General features: G+C 44.9%; 2 protein-coding genes across 6 annotated transcripts in view; one reads left to right on the forward strand and one right to left on the reverse strand.

The window, feature by feature from the left end:
• Positions 1–615: 615 nt before the first annotated feature.
• SUDS3 (SDS3 homolog, SIN3A corepressor complex component) lies at positions 616–17538 on the reverse strand. Of its 2 annotated transcripts, none has more exons than XM_042441510.1 (12): positions 17145–17538; positions 16068–16137; positions 14374–14429; positions 13763–13834; positions 12921–12940; positions 12233–12389; positions 11869–11964; positions 10745–10806; positions 10025–10046; positions 8774–8861; positions 6041–6125; positions 616–4235 (listed from the first exon to the last, which is right to left on the reverse strand). In XM_042441510.1, the coding sequence occupies exons 1-12, from the start codon at positions 17356–17358 to the stop codon at positions 4137–4139; spliced, it is 1041 nt and encodes a 346-aa protein (XP_042297444.1). In that variant the 5' UTR covers positions 17359–17538; the 3' UTR covers positions 616–4136. The 2 variants fall into 2 exon arrangements, with proteins under 2 accessions (XP_042297444.1, XP_042297443.1); XM_042441509.1 differs by having other exon boundaries at positions 8774–8879; positions 17145–17536.
• A 1114-nt stretch (positions 17539–18652) lies between these two features.
• TAOK3 (TAO kinase 3) overlaps positions 18653–24491 on the forward strand; it is a 74636-nt gene continuing 68797 nt past the window's right edge. The window contains exon 1 of one of the 4 annotated variants that reach the window (XM_042441481.1): positions 18653–18794. The gene's annotated coding sequence lies outside the window, so the exon portion shown is untranslated. The other 3 variants (XM_042441485.1, XM_042441482.1, XM_042441484.1) reach the window with 3 other exon arrangements.

Below are 24491 nucleotides of genomic sequence, written 5' to 3' on the forward strand. Positions count from 1 at the left end.
AGTTCAACAAATGCGTAGAGAGATCTTGTAGCATCTTTGAGACTAACTGAAAGAAAGAAATTGGTTCAACAAAGTCACCTTTGTGCTCATAGGTCAAGGGTGGGCAAAGCATATCCAGGGCCAGGGCCACATGCCCCACTGCTGTGGTCCCTGAAGCCCCCTACTAGTACCCCACCAAATTTAGGGTACCTGAAGCCCCCCCCAGCAATTTTTTTAGAAGCACTCTTTTTGCACCAATTTTGCTCCCAAATCCTGCATAAAGCCCCCCAAAAGGCTGGAAACAAAATAACCTCACAAGCACCTTTGAACGCGATACTGCTCCCAAATACCTCAGTTTTCCTCTGGGGTCCATCCCAAAATGACAGCAAGAAGTGGTGCTGTATCATTTCCTCCTACTATTTTGAGGACTGCCAAGGAAAACGGGTATTTGGGCTTGCTGTGGGGCACAGGAGTGAGTGTGGGAAAACTGGTCCCCATGTCACTGCCTACCACTACATAGGGCTAAGATCTATGCAGGGCACTGAAAATTCCCCCGCCCCAATACTCTGGAATGCAAGAGTTCTGCAGCAAGCAATGCTGTACAAGCATGGAGCATTGACTATGCAACCACAAAAAGACTAGAAATCTGGGTTTTATTTGTAAATGAAAGTCAAGGGCTTGTAGGAAACTAAATTTTACAAGGCAGTAGCACATTCAGCACTCCCCCAGAACTGTAAAACCCAGACCCTTGATATGGAAAAACCGCAACAGGGTAATGATTAAGAACTTCCCCTCAGCCACAAAGCTCCCTTGTGCGATTTTGAGCTCCTTGCCCTCTCATAACCCGGCCTACCTTGCAAAGTTGTTCAGAGATTCCAGCAAGGAGGAAATAATGGTGTGTACTATTCCACGCTCCTTGAAGATGGAGATTTTGTTTGGAGGGGGAGAGAACAAATGAAACCAGAAATATCACAAAATGGAAACAGTATTTTCAGGTTGTTGGGTTTGGCACTAGCTGCCAAGTGAGATTTGTGCCTGCTGCCATCTTCGATATGCTGAACACACAACCCGGCTGCTCAGCACGCTCCCCCAGCCACTGCACTGCACAAAACCCTGCCAACTCTGCAACTATTTCCATGATCATGATCGGAACAAAGGAACCCATCAGAAGATGTTTATGCTGCAAATCTCTAAACACTTTATTGATTTGCATCCTCCTGGCACATCGGAATTTGACTGATCCCAGTACAAAAGCTTGTCATTTTCTCAGCAATTATACCCAATAGGGTTTGTGCAAGCAAAAACTGAAAATGAAGGCAGCCTTGTTTTGTGCCGCTGTCAGAAGACCTGGTTCTTTCTTTTAATTCCCTACACTGACAAGATGCTATCCAGACTTTCCAACGCTTATCGAGACAGTCTTTGCCCTTTCTGTCCAAGAAGAAAGGCCAATGGGAATCCATGGCAGCCTAGACTGCCGTCCTCAAGTTTCTCATGAAGAAGCTCCCTAAAGGATGTTCACTTTTGAAGACTCAAGAAAGGTCAAGGGTCTGCTTGGAGAGAGAAGACGTGTATCCCAAACCTGCAGCAAGCAATGTTGTTGCCGTTTTCGTCCCACTGAGGTTTTTGAAGGGTCAGCATTACACTTACTACAGTCCCCCACCCCACATTGTTATGGGGGCGGGGGGTTCCTGAATCTCTCCATGAACCCTTTCCCACAGGAATCTGTGAATGAGCCACCACAGACGCAGAAGCCTGTTGACTGTCACAACAGATGACAACCAGGGACTGCTACCTTCAGCCAACATGGACCCATTTCATTTACTCACCCTCCTCTAGCAGTTTGCCTCCTTCAAACAGCCAAATCTCTCTTGTGACATGCCACCAAGCGATAAGAGGGAAAACTGCTATCAAAGCATCCCATGCAATGGTCCAAGATGAGAGGCCACTCTTCTCCCATTGTTGCCCATGCTCTGTCTCAGAGAGAAAGCTCACTCTGTGGGGAGCAGCATATCGCACACAGCAGCCAAAGCTGTTCCCTACATAATTAGACCCAAACACATAGCTTCAAGGGGTGTCTTCCTAGAGTCAGGAACTGTGGGCATGATGCCCTGTGCTACTATGGTCCCGTGGCACCCCACTTACAATGCTTGGCCTTGAGGAGCCCCCAGAGCAAGGCTTTTGGGGCTGGCTGGCTCTGGAAAGTAGTGGATGGGTGTGCATGGCAAATCACCATTTGATGTAACCTTCACTTAATGGATAAGTCAGCCCTGGTTAGTTTAAATGACAATGAAAAGGAGGGAAAGATTCTAAATCTGAATGTGTCTGCTTGGCCTCCACACACTACACCATGTGCCATAGCTCACTGACAAAATACATTGTTGCATAAAGTGCCAGGTTGCAACCCACATTTCCAGGCAGAATTGGAGAAGACTCCCTTTGAAAAACCCGGAAAGCTGTTTCCAGGGAGTACAGACTTCACTGAGCTACACAGGTCAATGGTCTGAGTCAGTAGATGCAAGGTAGCTCCTTATGTTCTCCATCCCATGCTCAACCTTCCTTCAAATTACCTTCATAAATTTGTTTCACTTCAGTTCCGTACAGATTACCTCAGGGGTCTTGGGTCTTTTAAGCAAAGGGGGCAAGCGCAGTGTGGTAATATTGGCTCTCAGTTCAGTGATAAGGGATCATGGGAACAGTAGGCCAAACCATTTGAAGGACCAAAGATTTTCTATCCTGAGGGCAAGCTGTAAAAGGAAGAGCAAAAGCTGCAATTTGAAAGAGGCGGACTGAAAATGGAAATTTCAGGACAGCTATCTGCAAGAGGAGGTTCCTATGCAGCTGGCTTCTGCATCCTGAACATACAACAACATGGTGGGAATTGCAGAGACAGGTGGGGAGAGAACTAAGGTGCCAAACAGGTTAGCTGCCTGAATCACCATCCTTAGTTACCAACCCTGGCTTGGTGTATTTAAGCTGGACCCTACCATTGAGACTTGGCTGCCATCTGGCGGCAGCAAATAGGAAAAGAAAGAAAAGCTGCAACATTTCACTCTCAAGGCTGCCTAAGGAAGGAGTGCTAAGGCTGGAGGGCTTCATGGAATTTATGTAAGGACACAGAAGCTAGTAAGAGGCCTGGTTCTAGGGTGGTTTGTGTACCAACTAGATTGGGGGAGGAATGGAAGCCACCAAGAGTATAGCCAAATTCTGGGGATAAAGGAGACAACACAAACTAGGTTTGAGATAGAAAATATTTTGGAAGCAACTTCACTGCTGCCATCAGGCTATATGAACAGTACAACACTTTGAAGACAGGCACTGCACAATCCTGGGTTCAAGAACTTCTCTCTGTTACCTTTTGGGGTATGTTAGCTCCCTATGAGCAAAAACAAGGCCTCACATGGAACGTGTTATTTGGCAAAAAGCCTCTCCCAAGAGCTGCTGCCATCGAGAAAAAAATGAAGTGTCATAGTTGCAATGGGAAGAAACACACTTTGCAGTACCAAAGAGACATCCATGATTTGTGCAGTGCTATTCACAGAACCATGTACCCAGAGTCCAGACATTCTTTTGATTCCTCCACTGCAGAAAGCATCATTCAAAAGAAAGAAACAAAAAACACTCCTGCCAGACAGGAGTGAGGGGAAAACAGCTACCAAGAAAACTGAAGAGCTCTGCCAGCTTTGGAGTAATCAAGTGGGACCCCTTAATCTTGCTTGTACAGAATCAAGAGGCATTTCAGGAAGCTGAAGATTCTCACAAAAACATCCCTGTGGGCCTACTTGGATCAGTATTACAACACACTGGCTGTTCAACAGGTGACACAGCTATCATTCATTCAACAGCCTACTGAATGTTACCTCCTCAAGGAGACTGTGCTGGTGTCATTCAGTACAAAAGATAAGATACCACATGTACCTTTTTCAGCTTGTGAGAAAGAAAGGGCTGAGAATACAGGCACAGACTCTCCTTAAATAGTCTTTGGAAACAAGAAAGGCTCAGCAAAACCTCAGGCCAAGTCCCAGGGCATTGCTTGGGCTTGCAAAGAGCCAAGGACAGTTGGAACCATGTGGGGCAGCAGACAAGCTGCTTCTGAAGTGGCCAGGGGAGTCTCCATGAGAGTTGATTGTCTTTAATACAGAAACATGCCTGGGCAAAAGTCATGCAGCTGATCTTCTGCGGATCACAAAAGCCCCTCGTTGTAGCTGGCCAAGATAGATCCTCATTTTTGTGCTGTCGCTGGTTTTCCTCACCCAGATCTGTGCAAAAAAAAACCAAGCAAACACAACATGACAAGGGAAAAGCTTTTGGAAAGAAGAAAAGCAAATAATAAATGCTCTTTTCCCTTCTGAGCATTCGGAGCCTGGGTGGGGCAAAGTATGGCCCATAGGCCACATGGGCCCCAAGGGGTTGTTTTTCCCCCCTAAAAACATTTTTTTGCTCCAAAATTCCCCCAACATGACCTCTAGGCAGTGTGGAGGGCACTTCTACCCCAGGGCCCTCAAGGAGTCAAAATGAGGTTTTGCAAAAGTTTTCCAAAAATATTTCCCCCCTCAAAATGTTGCAAAATGTCCTCGAGGGAGGCCAGGAAGGCTTCAAAACAAAGTGAGAATGTCCGCATGCCCGCTAGAGGGCATTTGCAGCAAAAATATTATGGGTTTGGCTTTGGTTTTTTTTGCAGGAGCAGGTGCAGTGAGATGTGCAATCTCTGGTGGGGCTAATGCCATCTCCCAGCCTTCCACAGTTGCCCATTCCGGATTTAGAGATACAGAACTAGCACCCATTTCATGACAAAAGAAGAATCAAGAGCCCCTAGATGTTGAATACTATACAGTAAATAGTATCTTTCTGTGTAATGGATACTTTCCACTCAAATGAGATTACAACTGTACACCTTATCACTGCCCTAAGGGCTGGAATCCAGATGATGTAGGCACATAACCTAAAAGGAGGCAGGCAGACCAAACCAAGGCATCTTTCCCCCCAAGCCAACTTTTGAAGACTTCTTCAGAAGAGAAGTACAAGCATATTTCTGGCAAAAGGACACACTGGGACTTAATTTCAATTATGTGGCCACCAAACCATATTATCTTCTGTATTGTTAATGTTAATAAGAGTGAAATTACTAAATTTGATTTAAGGTTATGTTCTAATGCATCTCTTGGTACAACACGGCATGCTCATTTGAATAATCACCGCACTGAACATAATGACATCTCTGTGACTAGTCTCATTATTAATTGAAAAAGACACTTTGAATAGCAGCCATAATTCAGAGGCTGAGCAAGCCATGCAAAATATTTTCCTTTCATTTGGCCTCTTGTTTCAGCTATTTTGCTGGAAGCGATTTTTTTTAATCCATTACTTTGCCACCCCTTTGCTTGTTGCATCCCAGACCAAAAACAAACAAACAAACAAACAAATAAAAACCTGGCATTTCTCCTGCCATAATTTCTGGCTGTTATTTCTACTCAGCTGTTTTGGAGTCATTCCTCCAGACATTTTGGACTTCAGCTCCCAGAATTTCTGATGGTTGGCCAAGGTGGTTTCTGGAATTCTGGAAGTTGAAGTCCAAAATACCTGGAGAACCAAAGTTTGGGAACCACTGCTTTAAACCAAGGATGCAAATCATGTGGCCCTCCAGATGTCAAAATGCAACCTCCAGCATCCTCCACCATTGGCTATGCTGGCAAGGGTTGAACTTGTTTTTGTGCTGCCCAACTTCAGTTAGGTAGGAGATGGCATGCTGCTTTTAGCAAATGAGAGCTCCACCTAGTTACAAAAGAATAATTGTATTAAAATCAGGAGCACAGTCTAAAAAAAATTAGGGAAAAAATGCTCAGTGCAGTAGCTCTTCCATACATCACACTTTAGCCCCAGGGATCTAGTAATAGTTTCCATCTGACTGTGGCCATGCCACCAATGAGAGAAATGGCAGTCAAGGGCTCAGCCTCAGGTTGAGAGGCTGCATCTATCCCATAAGGGGAAGAAAGCAAACTACAAACATACGCCCATAACCACAAAGCCATCTTCATCTTTCCAAAACTAGTAAGAATGCGTTTACCTCATTGGCTCCCACAGAACTGATTACACAGCTGATTTTGGTGTTATCCTTTGACTCCAGATAAATAGCCTGGCTCTTGTGATACCTGGAGGGGGGAAAAAAGAAAAACAAACAGAAAGAAAAGTAAGTATGAAGTAGAAGCCTACGTAACTTCTTAAGATAGGTGGTTCCTCTTCCATCACACACTTCCAATCATTTCAGTGCAACACATTTCAATCCATCAGAGCCATACATTTTTCTCCAACTTTCACGCTCATTTTCTATGGCTCTGTTACACTTGACTTTAGCAAAGTGCTGTGAGTTGAGGGCTGCCTCATTTGGAGGGCCAGCTAGTACTCAATGCAGGCTAGCCTCCAGAGAACAGACTTTCTGCAATGATCTTGCTCTCTACTGTCTTTTGAGTACAATGCAAACATTGATCACACCCAGAGTCAGGAAAGTTACTTTTCTGGACTATCACTCCCAGAATCCTCCAACTAGCATGGCCAAAACTGACTAATTTTGAGAGTGGTAGTAAAAAAAAAAAGTAACTCTATCAAGGCTGGCCTCCTCCCTGATGTGCTTCTGCCAGATACCCTTTTATTCTGGTGAACATTTGATAACTGGTTTGGGATGAAGCATCTATGGCCCTTTAGTTATACTCATAGCTCCTACCATCCCTGACCAGTGTCTATGTTGGCCTGGGCTTCTGGAAGTTGAACTTGACTTTCAAAAGATCTAGAAGCTCCAAGGCTCCCCATCTCTGCTTTAACTGATAATATAGGCATAATTTTAAAATACAGAAAGCCAGTCCTGCTGTGTTGGAGGTCTCTGGATACCCACCTCAATGTCTGGCCAGACAGCACCACAGGAAATCTCTCCCTTGAACTCCATAGCTTTATATACAGACAACTACAATGACCCATTCTCACCCTAGTGCTTCCTCCCATGCACAGCCATTGTAAGCAAAATTGCTGCATATCTAACAAGGTATTATTTTACAAATTGGAGCAAATTGACTGAGGGAAAAGCAGACCTCAACCACCAAAGCACCTTCCTGCAAGGACAAACTCTGTCAAATACTGCTAAAGAGACACAGGGAGCCCACTGCTAGCCTTAACATTTGTTCTTCAAAAATAATAGTCCTTTATGTGCTTCCCTTCAGGAGGAAAGTGGGAGTGGGGGAAGGAAAGGGAGAAAAAGTATTCAACCCTCAGCAAGGATATTTCATTCTTAGTACATGACAGCATGGCGTTCTTAATATGCACTTAAAAGGTGTCCTCCCACACTCCTGGGTTATTTTAAAATATTAACCACTTTGCGGAGGCATTATCACAAGCAATACAAAATACGATTCTTAAGCTAAGGGAAGTGAAATGTTGATCATAAGGAACGAGAGAGCTAGAAAAGGGGAAGCAAAAGGACCAAGGCAGCCACTTTGCATGAAATCCACACAACTGCTGAAATGCCAGGTATCCTGTTAAGGGTTTAGGAACCCAACATGGGGTGATATGCAGAATGTTGGACTTCCAAGTGTTAAAAACTGGTTTCAGTGCAGAGGGTGGGTTTCACAGGATGAGAGATGTGCTCGGCTATGATGATCATTCATCCTCTTAGCTTTACCTTCTTATACGGATGTGTACTGTAAAGGCATGCAACACACTGCTTGAAGGGCAAGATATCAACAGTCACAAACAATTTCAACCTGGCCCAGTAAAATCTTTTCTCCCAGAATCAATCCATTTAACCACTTGGCTGAATTGGGGACTCATATGGCTTAATCTCTACAGGCAATCCAAGAGTTCATCTTTTTGATGTGATGGCTGGCATCCACATAGCCAAGTGTTAAAAGTTTAAGCAGCAGCATTTCAAATGGCAGAAAGGTACATAACTAACCCCCTTTAAACTTCATTTGCTTACAGGGAAAGGAGCCTTCCTAGACACTTTTCATGTGGTAAATATTCTACCGTAATGGAGCTTTTGCCAAATTCCATTGGAGAGATTGGAATAACTCTGAAAAATCCACTGCACTTAGACATAGATGTGACCTCTAAAAACATATACTGTAATGCTACCGGGATAAAGCAGAACGAAGAGAAGCTGTCAGCTTTTTCTGCTAGAGAGTAACATATGATTGCATTCTGCCACCTTGTGGCAGAAAACTAATAATGACAATGAAAAATTTGTGCATTTTAGAACCTCTGGCACACTATGTGGATGCATGCACTTTTAGGAAGCCATGGTTATTCTGACATCCATCACTTTTATGAGAAGGGAGAGGGGAGTCTGGAAGCACAAGGAAAAACAGGATTCTGCAGCAGACACTCTTACTGTAGACCACCTGACAAGTCAAGTGTGGTTTTACCTTTGGAACAAGTGGCACCAGAGAAGCTGGCTAACAAGCTGTACAAGGCTAAACAGGCAGCGACAGAGGTAGTGCCAATGGACTTGCTGATTGTTGCCTGCTCACGTCACCATTTGGAGCACATGTGCCATTTTCCTTTTAGGCATCCTTTTTGAACTGTGGTGCCCAGAACTGAACACATTATTCCAGGTGATGCCTGACCAAAGCAGAATAGAGTGGCACCATTACGTCCCTCGGTCTAGACACTATACTTCCACATAGCCCATCTTGTCTCCGATTTTGACTGTGGGTCTTTAAATCTTAAGGCCACTGCAGCTTTTGCAAAGAAAGCAGCCTTTGAACAAATAGATCATCTCAGAATACCATTCATGTTATACGTCTAGCCTTACCATCTCTTGTCATAGTAAAGTTTGCCATCTTCTATCCTTGCCTCAAACCGCTGGGCCGGAGATTCCGCAGGTGTTGCTGGCAGGTGTTCTGGTGATGAAGGAGATGCTGGAATAGAAGAGTGAACTCTATACACAGTTTAAGACCTATACACCCACTTAAAATATGAGCAACACTAAAGGCAGGGACTGTAGTTTCCTCTCCAGCTAAAAACAGAGCACGCAGCTTTTTAAGCAGTGCACATCTGACAAGCTTTGGTCAAACTGGCACAGGCTTAGCTGATGCAGTGAGGCCTCTAGACGCTTTAGCCCTATATTTCCTACAAATTGGCCGAAGTTCTCCAGACTGTCAGACAGAAGTACATCCCAGCCTGGTCAAGTCAGATGACAGAGGCTGAAAACAGGGTCCTACAAATGCAAAGCATGTGTCCTAAGCTATTGCTGCTCCCTCACCTTGGCCTTCCACTTCTTTCAATATATACACAGAAGCTGGTTTGCACGTATTTGAAGCAATCTACTTTGAAACAGTAACCCAAAGGTTCTAGTCTAAACAGCTACATGTGTTTTTTTCAACAGTACTAGTCTCTGAATCTCTGCTGTTGAGGTATGCTTTCCTCTCAAAGTCTATATAGCCTTGGATAATGCAACCAATGATTCTAGAAACATAAGACTATTTGTCTTATCTAGGCTAAAATTTAATATGGTGGTTCTCGAATGATGGGCTGGGACTCCCGGGGGGTGTCATGAGAGTTGCTCAACAGGGATGCGAGCCTTGTAGGCTCGGATTTTTCTCCTCCTCCCAAACTTTATGTGTAGAATTTAAACATGCATTGAGTTAAATGTTGAATTTAATAAAACTAAATAAAGCTGTTCTAATTTGAACGTTATTTCCTTATAAAATGGTAAAATATGAATATACATGAATGTGTGAATTAAAATACGCACACTAAATAAATAAAATGTTTTTATTCAAATAGATCATTGAGGGGGAGCATGACATCCACATGTAGATGTAAAGGGGGGTTCCCAAGGGTTAGTGGTTTGAGAACCATTGATTTAATATGATTGGTTTGTTTTAATATTATAATTTATTGTGTAAACTGTCTTCAATCTGAGTCCTGGGAGAAAGGGGGATACATATGTATAAATAATTCAACTAGCAGTGTCTTTTGGCCCCATGCAGCTAAAAATAATTAAATATGGATTAAAAACAAATAGAGATCAAACGTAAAAAGAATGCAAACAGACACTGACCTGGTCTTTTAGGTGATTTGAGCTACAAAGGAAGAAGAGGAAAGCTGTTTTACTGACTCGAAGGACCACCTACATAGTAAAAAATATCTGGCAAATGTGGCAAACTAGAAAACTCCACATTAAGCATCAATAACCACTGCTCAGATCATGCCATTCGAATGAAAAATACCAAGTATAACAAGTGAAGAAAGCACATATACACTCCAGACATTTCTCTCATCCTGAGATTCCTTCAGTTTGCCTGCAAATTGGAGAAGAGGAACCAGGCACTGAGATCTGGTAACCCAACTAAGAAGCCCTGGTCTAGACATTTGTCATGTGGGTACTCCCAAGAGGCCACAGCAACAGTGCTCCAGTTAACCTCCAGGCTAAGACATTGGGCAGAAGGGATCAACAGAGATGTAAATTTAATGTAGGCTGGCAACTTCATTTGAGACACAGAGCCTTCTGTTTTAAACAGGGTCTAAGGACACCTGGTAATTCTCAGAACTAAAAGAAAACTTTTCCCAATCCAGCATCATCAAAGTCGGTTGACTAGTACCACCATGTGGTCAGAGACAAGAGCCCATCTGTCTCTTTTCCTACCTCTGTAAATCAGAGTTGGGCAACCTGCAGCTCCCATGGTCCCTCATTATTGGTTAAGCTGGCACAGGTTGATGGGAGCTGCAGTCCAACATCTGTAAGCCCCCACCCTAAAGCATTTGTGCTTAATATTCTTACCTTATTGAGTGTTCTCAAATCCTCCATTATCTGCTCATCTGTTAGTAAATAATTCAGCTGAGGTAAAACAAATTAAGGGCAAATAATTTGGGGGGGGGGGTGGCTTACAACTCCCTGCTGAATCATGCAATATATCCTCCTTGTAGTTACTTCTGAATCTCTTCTCCACAAGACTTACTAAAACTTTAATGCTTTTATTTGCTGCTACTGCTTGTTTATATACTTTTTCCTATGTGTGATCTTAGTACATTTTAATAGCTTAATGTTGTTTTATGCAATCTTATTATGATTGTTTTACTGAGTACTGAGAAGAATCTTGGGAGGATAATCTATCCCGAAAGGTGGTTTTGAAAGCCACTAAATAAACCAGCAAAAGACAGTTCACTTGTCAGGGGAGGCCAACTGCTAAGTAGAGAAATGTTGTATCTGGCTGCTAATGCAATAAAAAAGATTCAGAACTGAAGCCCTTCAAAGCCCAGCTGCCTTGAAATGAGCAGGACCAGTACTAGGAAAAGATCACACACAAAGTCCTCTGCACCCATACTATAGAGGTAAATTCTGAAGTGTTTTAAAGCTTGCTTAACAGAAGCATCTGCTTTTGCCTGTCCCACTGAGGTTTGACAAGGCTACTTCTCAGGGTTGGCTCTTCTAGGAGGCAGTGGTGGACAGTGGTCCTGAAGTCAGTTGCACATAGAATCCACTTTGGCCTTTAGTCCAGGAGCTAACTAAGGTGCTGAACCCTATCACAAAAATAGGTTAATAGGTTTTATCTAGCTCAGTACTATGATCACCAGCACCTCTCTCAAGCCTTTTCTATCACCTGCTACCTGATTCTTGTAACTGGCAGTACTCTGTATCCAACCCAAGACCTCCTACACCTAAATCATATGCTAAGCCATAGAGCTAGTGTACCAAGACAGAGGCGGTGGCTACTGGTTGGCCCTGCTGCTCTATGCTGTACTTCAGCCAACATTCCACTGAAGCCACATATTGCAGGGGAAGATCTTCGGATAACCGTAAACTGTATTTCAGAGAAACTTGTTCATCACTATCAATCTCTTCATGCAGCAACCCTTAGAGGACCCCTAGAATTCTAGCAGAATGACTTGCTGTTCAAAGGATATCAGGGGCAGGCTTCCTCCTTTTATCAGGGATGGGAACAGGATCATTTGGCCGCCTCCTCAGTTTCCTTGTCATAATAGGCTTTACTTCCATGGAATCTGAATGAAGACAGAGACAGATTAGAAAGACCTACAAAAAGTGGCAGAAGAGAAAGGATCAGACTACCAGCCCATCTAGTCAGTGCTGTCATCTCTGATTGGCAGTAGCTCTTCAGGGTCTCAAGCCAAGAGTCTCTTTACCACCTCCTGATCCTTTTAACTGGAGATGCCAGGGATTGCACCTGAGACCTTCTACATGCAAAGCTTGTGTTCTACCACTGATGTGGTCCTTTCCCTGTAAGAAAATATAGGGCTGTCTTTTACTTACCTCCTGTTAGCTCCATGGTTAGTTTCTCACTTTCTATCATCTTTTTCTTCTCTTCCAATTCAGCAATTAAGTTTTCCTTCAGCTCAATTTTTTTATCTTCAAACTCTTTCACGGCTGCCTTCTTTTCCTTGATATAGTTCCGTTCTACCTGCTCTGTCTGATATAAGCCCAAAAGAAAACATGGAGTTATCTGCCAAGTAAAAAGCCAATGGCAAACATCCCCAGCACACTTCTTGCCAAGCAAACCCTACAACAGGGTTACCATAATGCAGAGTCAATTTGAAGGCACATAACAAATAAATACTTCAAGATGGTGAAACTTGCTTGACTAATCCAACTTGTCACATGTCATACCAACCAGAACACGTGAACCATCTAATTGGGCAACAAACAAACCTACTCTCATGACGAGTTGCCCACGTGCAAAGTGAAACCAATCACATATGGGAAAAGGCAGGTTGACAGTGGCGGGAAGAAAACCAAATACAGTCTTTACAGCAAATATCTATGAGCAATCATTGTAACAGAAAAAAACTTATTCAAAACTTCTGTAACAGATGGCTGGCTCCAACCCAATGCACAGACTTTGCCAGTAAGACCCAAGAATAAATTACATACTGTACATATCAAAAAAGAAAAAAGAAAAAAAAAACCAAAGGAAAGGAAAGAAAAAAAGACACACACTTACTTCCAACTGGAGAAAAAGCTCTGAAAGAAAAGAGACCAAGTTACAGTTATTCACAAGAATATGCAAACATATTTACCCCCAATAAAACCTCAGAGTGACTAGCCTAGAAGGAACACATTGAAGACTGCAGGCCTATAAGGCATGGCATTGGCTGAAGCATCCTATGGAGCTCTTCAAGCCAGTGCTTCAGGTCAGAATCCAGCCTCTCTCATCCTCCCCTTGACTCTTGTGAGCAAGGCAAGCTCCAGCAGTTACCCCTGGCTGCTGACCGGATATAAGAAAGCTTTCTGTCCCATAATTCTGGAGCCTCCACAGGCTGGAACTTAGTAGGCATATACAGCACTACAATATAGAAGCCAGCATCAGTACAGAAGAGCAAAAGTGATTGTCATTCCTCACTCTTTGGAGAAGATGACTACTACCTCCCGCACTTTTTAGGAAAAGCTCTATATATGCTATAGAAAACAAGCCCCACTGAAATCAACTGCAGTCATTTCCACAGTACATCGTATAAAAATTGCACTGTTAAGATGCACTAAATCTCTGTAGTTTTTACACACAGCAGACTATCCCAACTATCTCTTTTAGGACAGGAGTGACACTTGTGAGGCCCTCCATATGCTGATTAACAGCAACTCCCAGTATCCTCACCACTAGCTTGGGCTGTTGGTAGTTCAACAACTGGAGAACTGCTTAATCCCCATCCCTAATTAGAACAAGACCATCACACAGGTAAACACAACAACTTAGGGCTGAACAGTTCTCACCCATGTTCGACATCCTTGTCTAGAACTAGATTTTAAAAACTCTCCACCAAGCCATCAGAAATCCAGCTCACTAACCTGCATTGCGTATCCTCTCCTTGTATTGCTGATCCAGTTTTTTCATTCTTTTCTGATATTCTTGTAACGTACCTTTTAAAAACAAATGACAAAACGAAGAACAACTATTACTGCATTGGAAAGGACTTTATATTATTTCCTTACTTGTCGGCAATGTCTGCACAAGTATGTTACTGACACTAGAGCCTAACTAGTGACCTGGAACTGCTCCAGGGAAAACTGAGATTGCTTGTACCTCCGCTGAGGATCCAGTTCTAACACAACCTGCACATTTATATGGAGTTCAGGCACATATTGCAAACAGCTCCCTATCCCCCAAGTGACATTATAGAAATAGCAACAGCACACACAAAGACCACTAGGTAAACTAAGCCAAATAAATAAATACGACTGGGCTACCTCTGGACTTGCAAGGAGGAAAACAGGCATGAACTTGGTCTCCCTGACAGTAGCATTTGCTTCCCCTATTCTACTCTCTGTTCTCCTGTTCCAGAAAAAAGATGTGCTAGCAAGAGGGGACAGATGAAACATGGAAACGATCACTTTCCCTTCCAACCAGTACTGGGAATAAACTAGATACAAATGGATTAATAAATAAATAACAACAATACCTTCTTGTAGTTGCTGTAGCTGCCTCTTTAGAGATGCCAATTTATCCTGATACATCCTACAAAAGGAACAGGTATTAAAATAAGAGACTCAGAGAACCTAATATTCATTTTACCATCAGTTTCAGATAATACTTTCCATTACAGTGGGCCCAAACAGACAGACCAAAATAATGCTGGCTTGGGTCACTTTGGAGCTATGCTGTTTAAATGATGCATGCATCCTAAGAGACTGGAAGCCGTGCCAAAGCCATGATCCAGTACTAAGGACTGGAGTGCAGCTTTGGCGGAGCTTCTGGCTTTTTAGATGTGTGTGTCACTTAAACAGCATACCTCCAAAGTGACCCGAAGCAACTTTATTTTGGCCTGTCTGTTCAGGCCCTAAGTTTTCATTAAGTTATTCTTTAAAAACTTACCGCAAGAGGGGAAAAAATGAGTTAAACATGAATGAGCCAGAGATTTAACCAAGGGGACACAGAGAAAGGAGGGGAGTTTTACAACATACATAAGGAACAAACACGAGAAGACAACAGACTGAATATACACAGCAAAAAAGGCCAGTGTATGCATGTGTGGAATGGAGAGAGAATTTATGGACGCCAAGGCTTCCAGCCTCCAAGGCTAGTGATGCTAACAACTGATATGGACAGTAACAGAAGAAAGCAACTTACAAATGTCTGAGATAGAGAGTTATATATCATCATCATCTAGGGGATACTGAAAGCCATGAGACTTGATATTATCCCAGATACTTCAGAAAGACAGAAAAGCAGGGAATCAGGAACAGACCTCAACAGTGACGTGGTGGAGGGGAATGGAAGCTCCCTCCGGTTGAAATAAAGGCAGAGGTGGGAAAAGTTATTTTCATTTATTCATTTATTATTGGACTGTTTGCTGAGGAATTCCAGGACGTTCAGTCCAAAAAAAATTAACAATGCAAAGGCAAGGAAGAAACCAAGAGCCACTTCACACTGAACAATTATAGCAGTTTGATACCACTTGGACTGCCATGGCTGTAGCCTATGGAACTATAGCATGATGAGCCACCTGAGCTCTCTAAATGCCTCTCCCTAAACTGCAAATCGCAAAATGATTTAGGATGGAACTACGGTACTTAAATTGGAATCATAGTGCTTTAATAATGTGTGGTGAAGGGCCCCCTTGTTGGGAGCAGTAAAGTGGAAGATGTTATCAAAGGGGGTGCCACAAGTCAAAGAGAACAGATCATCAATAAAGTCATTCAGGGAGAGCATCTTTTGGTGGAGAAGACAGATGACAGAGTATCCAAAAAAGGAAGAAACATAAATGTATAAGCAGTAGAAAACAACACTGACTTTTCAGGAGCCCACAGACAACAGCAAAGAAGCCTGAACACACAAAACAAAGGAAGGATTCTCCTCAGAGCTTGTCAAAGGTACATTTTAACTACAATCCCGCAGCTGCTGGCCACAGTCACTGAGGGCTTCTGGGAGAAGTACTCTTGAAGTATAATTTCCCCAAGCTTTTTCTGTCCACAGACTACCAGCTCTATGACGATTGAAGCTTGAAACCAATTTGAGTTGTTTAAAAAACCAAGTGTTTCCTTGCTGGTTCACATCAACATCTATTTCAATTTTGGTCACTCCGGCTGCAGCATTTCCCACCTGGAAAAGGCATTAAGTTATATGTACCAAAGGAGGCCAGGGAAGAATACTCACTGTTCCTTCATTTCTACATAATCCTCCTCGTCGTGCTTTGCCAGATCAGTCTCACTTGCATCTTCCGTATCTGAACAACATGAACATGAGCACAGCGTCAGCGTAAGAGCAACCAGGAGACCTGTCTCCAGGCCTTCCCCAACCATGTGACCCAAACCAACCAGACCATCAATAAAACTGGATCATTCTTTCTCATATATAAAAATTCAATCTATAAAAGAGGAAGCTCACCCTTTAGAATGCACAGGGCAGAATCTATCTCAAGTGTAGGATCAGCGACAATACATTATTGGTAAAGAAACACCCGTTAGGGGAAGTCACAGAATGAGAAAGAATGTGCGTTTGTAAGAATGGATAGAACACAAGTGAATGCAATGGAATATACACTTGTCCCTCCACATTCTCTCAGGTTAGGGGCACAAGACCCCCATGAATATGGGGAAACCGCAAATAACAAAAACACCATGTTTTTTGCCTGAGAGGACACCTCTCTGGGAATCTCTAGGTCCTCCAGGGCAACTCTGTGGTCAATCTTTGACAGACACTGACCATAGAACTGCATCGGAGGAGCTACAAAGGCCTAGCAGAGTGTCCTCTCTAGGAATCTCTGGGCCTTTCAGTGCCACTTTTAGTTAGTGTTGACCATAGAGTTGCACTGGAGGACCTAGAGATTCCTAGAGAGAACATATTAATCAAATCCGTGAATAATCAAATCTGCAAATATCAAAATGGCAAATATGGAGGGATGAGTGTATGTATGTACGTATATATATATATATATATATATATATATATAACCTGCCGGTGGTTGAACCCTTGGATGCAGAACCAGTCAAGACAGAGGCACAAAGGCCTCTCTAGGTCCTCCAGGGCAACTCTGTGGTCCACATCTGGAGGAGCTACAGAGGCCTAGCGGAGTGTTCGCTTTGGCTCATTCAGTGCGACTTTGGCTCAAAGCCGATCATAGAGTTCGGCTGGAGGACCTAGAGATTCCTAGAGAGGACATACTCATCAAAGGCGCAGATATAGAAGGCAGAGGGTCATGCTAAGAATGCTAATGCTAAGAGCACTACTCGCCCTCGTCGGAGTCCCGCGCTCGCCCGCTGCGCTCGCCATCTTCCTCGTCGGCGGGGCTGTCCAAGTCTTCTTCCTCGTAGCTCTCGGCGGCGGCTGCAATGGCGGCAGCGGGGCCCGTCCCGGGGGGCAGCGCGGTGGTGGCGGCGGCTGCAGCGGCGGGAGGCGGCGGTCCCGGCGACGGGAGCGCGGGAGAAACCAATGCGGCGACGCTCATGACCAGAAGCGGCGAGGCGACAGCCTAAAAAACCGGAGAATGCGGAGAGAGCCTCCTCTCTCCTCCCCTTCTTCTTCCTCCTCCGCCGCCTCAGCGACTACGAGCCGCTCTTTTTCTCCTCAGACAGTCGCCTCAGCCTCTCGCCTCCTTCGCGCAAGCGCACTGGCGCGCTTCCTGATCTCAACGCGCCTGCGCAGCACGGGAGGGCTTTTCGCCCCCCCTTTCCCAAATGCGCTGCTTTTTTTTCTTTACGTTTGAACCGCCGCGCGACCCGTAGAAGGGGAACAATAATAGTTGATATCGGCGCCAACAAACGTAAACTCAGTGAAGCTGTAGACTCACTCACTCGTCAGCGGCGTGTTTCCGGGTTCGGTTTGGTAGCTTTTTCTTTCGGGGTGAAAAATGGTACCAGAGTTGCCAAGCTCAAAACGGCAGCTGCAGCTTTAATGACTGTGTGGGAATTGTCACCTGCTGCCTTTAAAGCAGTGGTTCTCAACCTGTGGGCCTCCAGATGTTCTGGACTTCAATTCCCAGAAGCCCCAGTCGTACTGCTCATGGTTCAGGAATGCTGGGAGTTGAAGTCTCCACGAAGCAAGAGGCCCAAAGTTTGTGAACCACTGCTTTAAAGGGAGAGGAGCCCGTTCAAGTTTGTATTCTGGCAACCCTGGCCCCCAGAGCTGCAGTCCAACAGTCAGACCGCTCTAGAAAGCTCAAACTACAATTCCCAGGATGCCACAGCCTGGAACCGGGGTAGTTCAAGCGGGGTCAAACCGGAGTCTCCTTCCAATGAGACATTTATCGTATGCTTATTGTATTGGAGGGATGTTTTCTTTTATTATTTATTACAGCAAATAGCCAGCATAGTAAAAAATAAATCAATAGAAAATAACAACAACAACAACAATAATTTTTTTAGTACGTATTAGAAATAATAATGCGGCCGCAGCCAACGTCACCGCGCAATCAGCCCCTAACTAACCTCTAGTCTGTTTCTGCCCCTCCAGGGAGGCGGGGCCCAATTCTCCCGCCCTCCTATTGGAATGTGGAACTGCCAGCCCCGCCACCTGATTGGCCCGCCGACCAAGCCTAGCCCCGCCCCTTTTCGGAGGCGGGGCCCAATTCTCCCGCCCTCCTATTGGAATGTGGAAGCCAGTTCCGGCATCTGATTGGTCCGCCGACCAAGCCTCGCCCCGCCCTTTTCATGCCCTTTTTTGGGAGGGGGGAGAACCGAGGCGGAGGCCGAAGAGTCGAGCGCCGAGAAAGTCGGACGCGGCCAAAAGCAAGCGGGGCAGCGAGGCTCCCACCTCGAGGCCGGCGAGTCGAGCGCCGAGCGAGTCGAGCGCGGTCGGCCGCGCCTGGGAAGAAGCAGGAACCGCACCTCAGGGTGAGAAGAAGCAGAAGAAGACGGAGCAGCAGCAGCAGCGACGGCGGCCGAGGTGGGTCTTAGTGCGCGTCGAACGCTTTCCCGCTTGGCTTCAGCAGCTCCCGTCTCTTCTTCCCTTCCAAGGGGTCGAGGCGGCGGGAGCTTGTTTGGGGCCCGGAGAGCGCCGAAGAACTTTTCCCAGTCCGGAGCCGGGAGAGGAAAGCGGGCAGTTTGGGGGGGTTGAATGACGACGCCGACCTTTCTGTGAGGAAACTGGACCGATTTCCCCCTCAGGTGGCTCGGCTGCAGGGAGGGAGGGAGGGAGAAGGAAGCGGAGCAGTGTGACGCCTGGGTTGTTGTTGTTGTTGTTTATTTTAATGAAAGGGGGGGGGGTCCTTCCAAAGACTGTGGAGGAATGAGGAGGAGGAGGCGGGAAAGAGCCCTGAGGCGAAGGGAAGTCAAGCCTGAGGGAAAGATAACGAAGGGTTGTGTTTTTTGGGGGGGTCGAAACTGAGAGCTATTGACGCCCCCCCCCCAAAGTGTGAGAGGAACCCGAAAGAGGAGGGATAGGGAAGCTAAGCCAAAACCAAACTCACCCCCCCCCAAAGCAATGCCAGGAAAGGGAAGCAAACCCTCCTTTTTGCCCCATCTTGTGCCAGGTCAAAAGTGGGGGGTTGCTTTTGGGGGGGGGAGGAAAGAGTTTATTTCTGAACGTTGTTGTCGTCGTTGTGTGCCTTGCAAGCCGTTTCCGACATAATGATGACCCCCCCCCCCAAATCTAACCTTTCGAGGGGTTTTCTTGGTGAGTTTCCTCCAAGGGGGGGTTTACTGTGGCCACTCTCTGAGGCTGAGAGAGTGTGACCTGGCCGAGGTATATGTGGCGGTTGGGATGGGGAGGGGGCCACGAAAGGTCTTCCCGTCCAATATGGGCAATGCCAGATGAAGGAAGGAGGGTGCCAAGAGTGAGGGGAGTTTGTGCTAACTGTCAGTTACAAGCGACTCAAGATGCCAAAGCCAGGGGACACAAGGCGCAATGTGCAAGAATAGGTTCCCTCAAAGGGAAGTGAAGTGCCTGGGCTCCTGGGAAAGTGACACCAGGGAAAGGACCAGAAGTGCCCATTACCTCTCACCTCAGGCCAAAGGGCTTTCCCCTCTAAGTCTGAGAGCTGCCATGCTAAGGATTGAGGTCCAGAAAACACTGCAGGGGGGAAAACCCCACTTTGAGACCGCTTTCACTGCCCTGGCTCAAGGCTAGGGAGTCCTGGGCATTGTGGCATATTGGGGCCTCAAGAGCTCTCTGACAGAGTGGTCGAAAGGTCTCACAAAATGACAGGACTCCCTAGCACTGAGCCAGGGCAGTTCACGCGGTCTCAAACTGGATGCTTTCTGCAAGGTATTGTGGGCCTAGGGGCGAGGAGCCTAGGGAGTTGGATGAGGAAAGCAGCCGCTGTTTTGGAGACACAGTGGCCCCATACGGACAGGCCAAAATAAAGCTGCTTCGGGTCACTTTGGAGGTATGCCGTTGAAGCGGTGCATGCGTATTAAGAGTCTAGAAGCAGCGATCCAGTCCTAACTCTTAGGACGCATGCATCATTTAAACAGCATACCTCCAAAGTGATCCAAAGCAGTGTTATTTTGGCCTGTCTGTATGGGGCCAGTGTAAAGGAGGTAAAGGAAGTCAGGACTTTCCTGGTTGGGGTTGGCTTTGGTGGGGAGGTGTTGGGGGGAGCTATGGGGCAAGGGAAACCATGTGGGAGAAAAGCAGCCCTAGCGAGGGACGACTAAGATGTTAACCTCCCTCCTGGCTCCAGCCTAGAAACGTTGTCAGAGGACGAAATTGCATGTGTGGATTCTGGGTTGGAGCATGTTGGGTGTGAAGGAAGCCTAGGCAGAAGTGGAGAAGAGATGGAACAGCAGCAATGAGAGGTGATGGAAGGTATGGGGTGCATCGGTGGTTGTTGTTGTGCTTCTTCCTACAAGCGTCCCTTGAAGGTGGTCCAGTTGCAGCATCTGCTGCCTGTGTGTTTGCAGTGGTAGCGAGAGGTGTGTCATGCTAGTTTGGGCTGAAATCCTTGCACTGCTTGCTAGTGAGTGTGTGGGCCCAGTTCACAATGTGAATACTACTCTATGAAGTTCAACGTAGCTCAATTAACCAAGCACCCAAAAGACCGTCTTCCCCAACACTGACCAACCTGGTTTTAAGCAGCGATAAGAACCATCGTTAAAATCAGTTAAGTTATGAATCAAGTTAGAAACTTGCTAATAGAGGAAACTTAATTAAGTCGTTAAATCATTCAATCATTTATTAACAAGCTAAAGAGCCAACACATGCCACTTAAGAGTAGCTCCAGTGGGGTAGGTTAAGTCGAGGGGCTTTTGAGGTTAGCAGCCTCAGTTATGGATCCTCTCCCACCTCCACCCCATTTTGAAACATAATAAAAGTAATAAAAGATCTGTATTACTGAAACCAGACGTTTCCTTGTCCATAAAATGACCCGTCTCTGAATTTTGACTTGGCTACTTAGGCTGTGTATGTAGTGCTCCGATACACATTACTAGGAGAGCAACCATCTTTGTGGCTGCACCCTGCCTCTTGTCTTCTAGTGGAGATCCACTTGTTCCCTTCCTTATCTACTGAAAATGAAACTGAAAGCTTGGGGGAAGCAAGGACAGTGTTTCTTCACAGTGTGACCCTTTGATCATGTATCTGTGATGATGCTTTTGCTTCTCATCCTATGGGTTTTTTGGGGGGTTGGGGTAGGTTTTCAAGCCTTGTGAATGGCTTCCGAGGAAGAGTTATTTATTTATTTATTATGTAAGGTATAGATGGGAGGGAAATGTGATCAGCCAAAAGGGAGAAATGCCTTGGAAGAGACAGGTGGGAAAGGATCGAAGAATAAAGAGCTGCCTTCTGTCTAATATTGCAGGGAGAACAGAATATAAATAAAGGACAAGCTTATTTGTGGGCTAGGAAAGCCGTAGGTGACATCCTGGTTTTTGGGAATCAACTGAGAGAGGTTGTGAGAACACATGGTTTAAAGTTGTTACTGAAGCATCTGCATTGAATTGCAAGTGTGGGAGTTACTGCATGTAAAGATGTACCATATATACTTGACTATAAGTCAACCTCATGTATAAGTCGAGGGCAAGGTTTGGGGCCAGAATTATGGAGTTTGCTATGACCCTGTGGATAAGTTGAGGGTAAAGCTTAGGGGCATATAGCAAAGGATCTAAAGGATGAAGCCAAGCAAAACAATGTCAAAGACCTTATAAAATCCCAGCAGACATAACTCTTTGTGTTCTCTCTTAAGGCGGGATGGATGAGAGACTAGAGGGGTTCAGGGCTTCCAGGACAGAGTATACTCTTGCTTTTCACCAGGGGATGGTTCCCTCTTTGAAATAAGAGTTAAAGTACAGTACAGTCGGCCCTTCTTATACATGGATTTTTTATACACGGATTCAAGCATATGTTCCAAAAAAGTATAAATTTACTTTGATTTCCCATTTTTTATAAGGGACACCATTTTACTATGTCATTATATTTAATGGGACTTGAGCATACACTGATTTTGTTATACACGGGGGATCTTGGAACCAAACCCCAGCGTATAACAAGGGTCCACTGTACTTACATTGACTCCATGGATAAGTCGACCATGGAGGTGTTTTTTTTTGGGGTCACTTTTTTGACCTAAATTTCTAAGACGTATACATGAGTAGATACAGTAATCCATTCTTACCATGATGAGGCTTGGATACCTGAAGGGTGCAGCTCTTGAGAAAAAGTTCCTTTTTGGACTAGAGCTTCCAAAATCCCTAAGCTATTCTTTCCAGTGACCCCAAGGGCTTGGGGTCCCTGAAAACAGCTTTCTTTCCTCTGGGAGTCTCAGGAATAGAGGAACTCTGTATGTTTGTGTGCAGGTAGAAAGAAGTAAGCAATGATTAGTTGAATGACTGTTTTCCAACTTGCAAGAACAGTGGGAAAGCAAATATTGGAATAGTTCATGATGTCCATTGTGAAAGCAGGGATGAAGAAAACTTTTCAGACCATACATTAAATTTGGACTAGGGGTGGGCAAAGTGTGGTGGTCCAGATGTTGGACTGCAGCTCCCAGAATCTTCACTGCTGGCTACGTCTGATAGGAGTCCAGTGACATCTGGCAGGTTACACTTTGGTCAGCCCTGGCTGGTAGTATGCTGGTGAGTTGGAGGCAAATTCATTTAACTTGGAACTGAACTTTACAGACTTAGAAACTTGTCCACATGATGGATGCCTGGCTTGGTTATCCTCCCAGTTGTACCATACGCTGCTTGATCATAAACTACATCTTCAGTACACTGTTAAAAGCTGCGATAGGTCACGGACATTTTGGGATTTGAACCCCATGTGTCTGTTTTTCTCTGTTGGCTTCATCTGATGAGGCCAAATGCTATCATTTCCCCCTTGTTTCTATTAACTAGAAATCTGTTTCAGCTTTGCAAAACTCACTCTTCTCTGCTTGTCCAAACAGTTATGTGTATGAACCTTGAGCAGTTTACTTTTATTTTCTAACGTTTCCTCTTTTTGTTGGCACTATGTATTCAGAACTTTGTTCATGGGTTTAGCTTTCTTACTTAGTTCTTTCCTGGATTCATCATAGTTTGGGTCGGCTAGGGAGGATCCATAGACACTGAAGAATTGGGTTTAGTCATCTTTCATGACTTGGCAGTGGAAAGAGCAATATAGTGTATGCTGTAACCAAACTTGGATTCGCGTAGATCCACATTTTAAGGTATACTAGACAGCTCATGGATTCAACTTGGCTTCAAGTTATATCCCATTTGGCCCTTGGCCTAGCTCTTAAGGACCCCTCTCTATCACAGTAAGTCAAAATCCAAGCAAACAAAGCTCTTCCTTAAAGTGAACAATTGCAGTGGGTTTAACGTCTTACGTTCTTCAGATGTTAACAATAGGATGAAGTCAAAGGGCCCTCTAACTCAGAGTGTCAATAGCGCATATAGTGCTTAATTCTGTCAAGATTCTCCTCTTATTTACTTGTCTTTGAGCAGCGTGAAGGTGTGGGTGTGTGGATTTTCTTTTCATTTATGGTTTAGACTTTTTAACTTATGTAACTAAAGAGGACCACACTTCCGATCAGGAAATATTTAAAGATTCTTCCTTCTTTCCAAGGGGGAAGCAGCTCTCTAAGCTGGTGTTCATGATGTCTTTGCTACTGTATCGGAACTTCTATAGAATCATAGAGTTGGAAGAGGTCCCAAGGGATATCTAGTCCAACCTCCTGCCAAGTAGGAATAACCAACTTGAATTTTGGTTGTGCCCCTAGGCATGAGGAAAGAAGAGTAAGGAAAAAGACAGCCATGTAAGTGGGGAATAGCTGTCGGAGAACCTGTGGAGAGAAGCACATGAAAAGCAGGCAGAGCTACCCAAAGGAAAGAATAGGGTGTATTCATCAAAACTGAGGGAAGCACCTTCTCCAGAGTCAAGTTGTGACTCACCAGGGAACTGCACCAGTGGAAAGAACATTTGTAATATGCACCATTCTTTTGCTCCGAGCCTGAGCATATTTTTGTGCTTAGAACAATTCTGCTTTAAAGATGCTGTAACGGTCTTTTGTAAAGCAAAACTGACCCCCCCCCCCAATTAGTGAAACAACATATTCACAGAGAATTGGTCTGTGATGGTGAAAGGTTTTATGAGAAGGTGGGAGCACTGCCACTGCCTCTTGGGATTAGGCTTTCTTCCTCCTTTCCTCATGGGAACAGTGTTCAT

This window comes from Sceloporus undulatus, chromosome 10 (genome assembly GCF_019175285.1).
Source record: "Sceloporus undulatus isolate JIND9_A2432 ecotype Alabama chromosome 10, SceUnd_v1.1, whole genome shotgun sequence".
NCBI lineage: Eukaryota > Metazoa > Chordata > Lepidosauria > Squamata > Phrynosomatidae > Sceloporus > Sceloporus undulatus.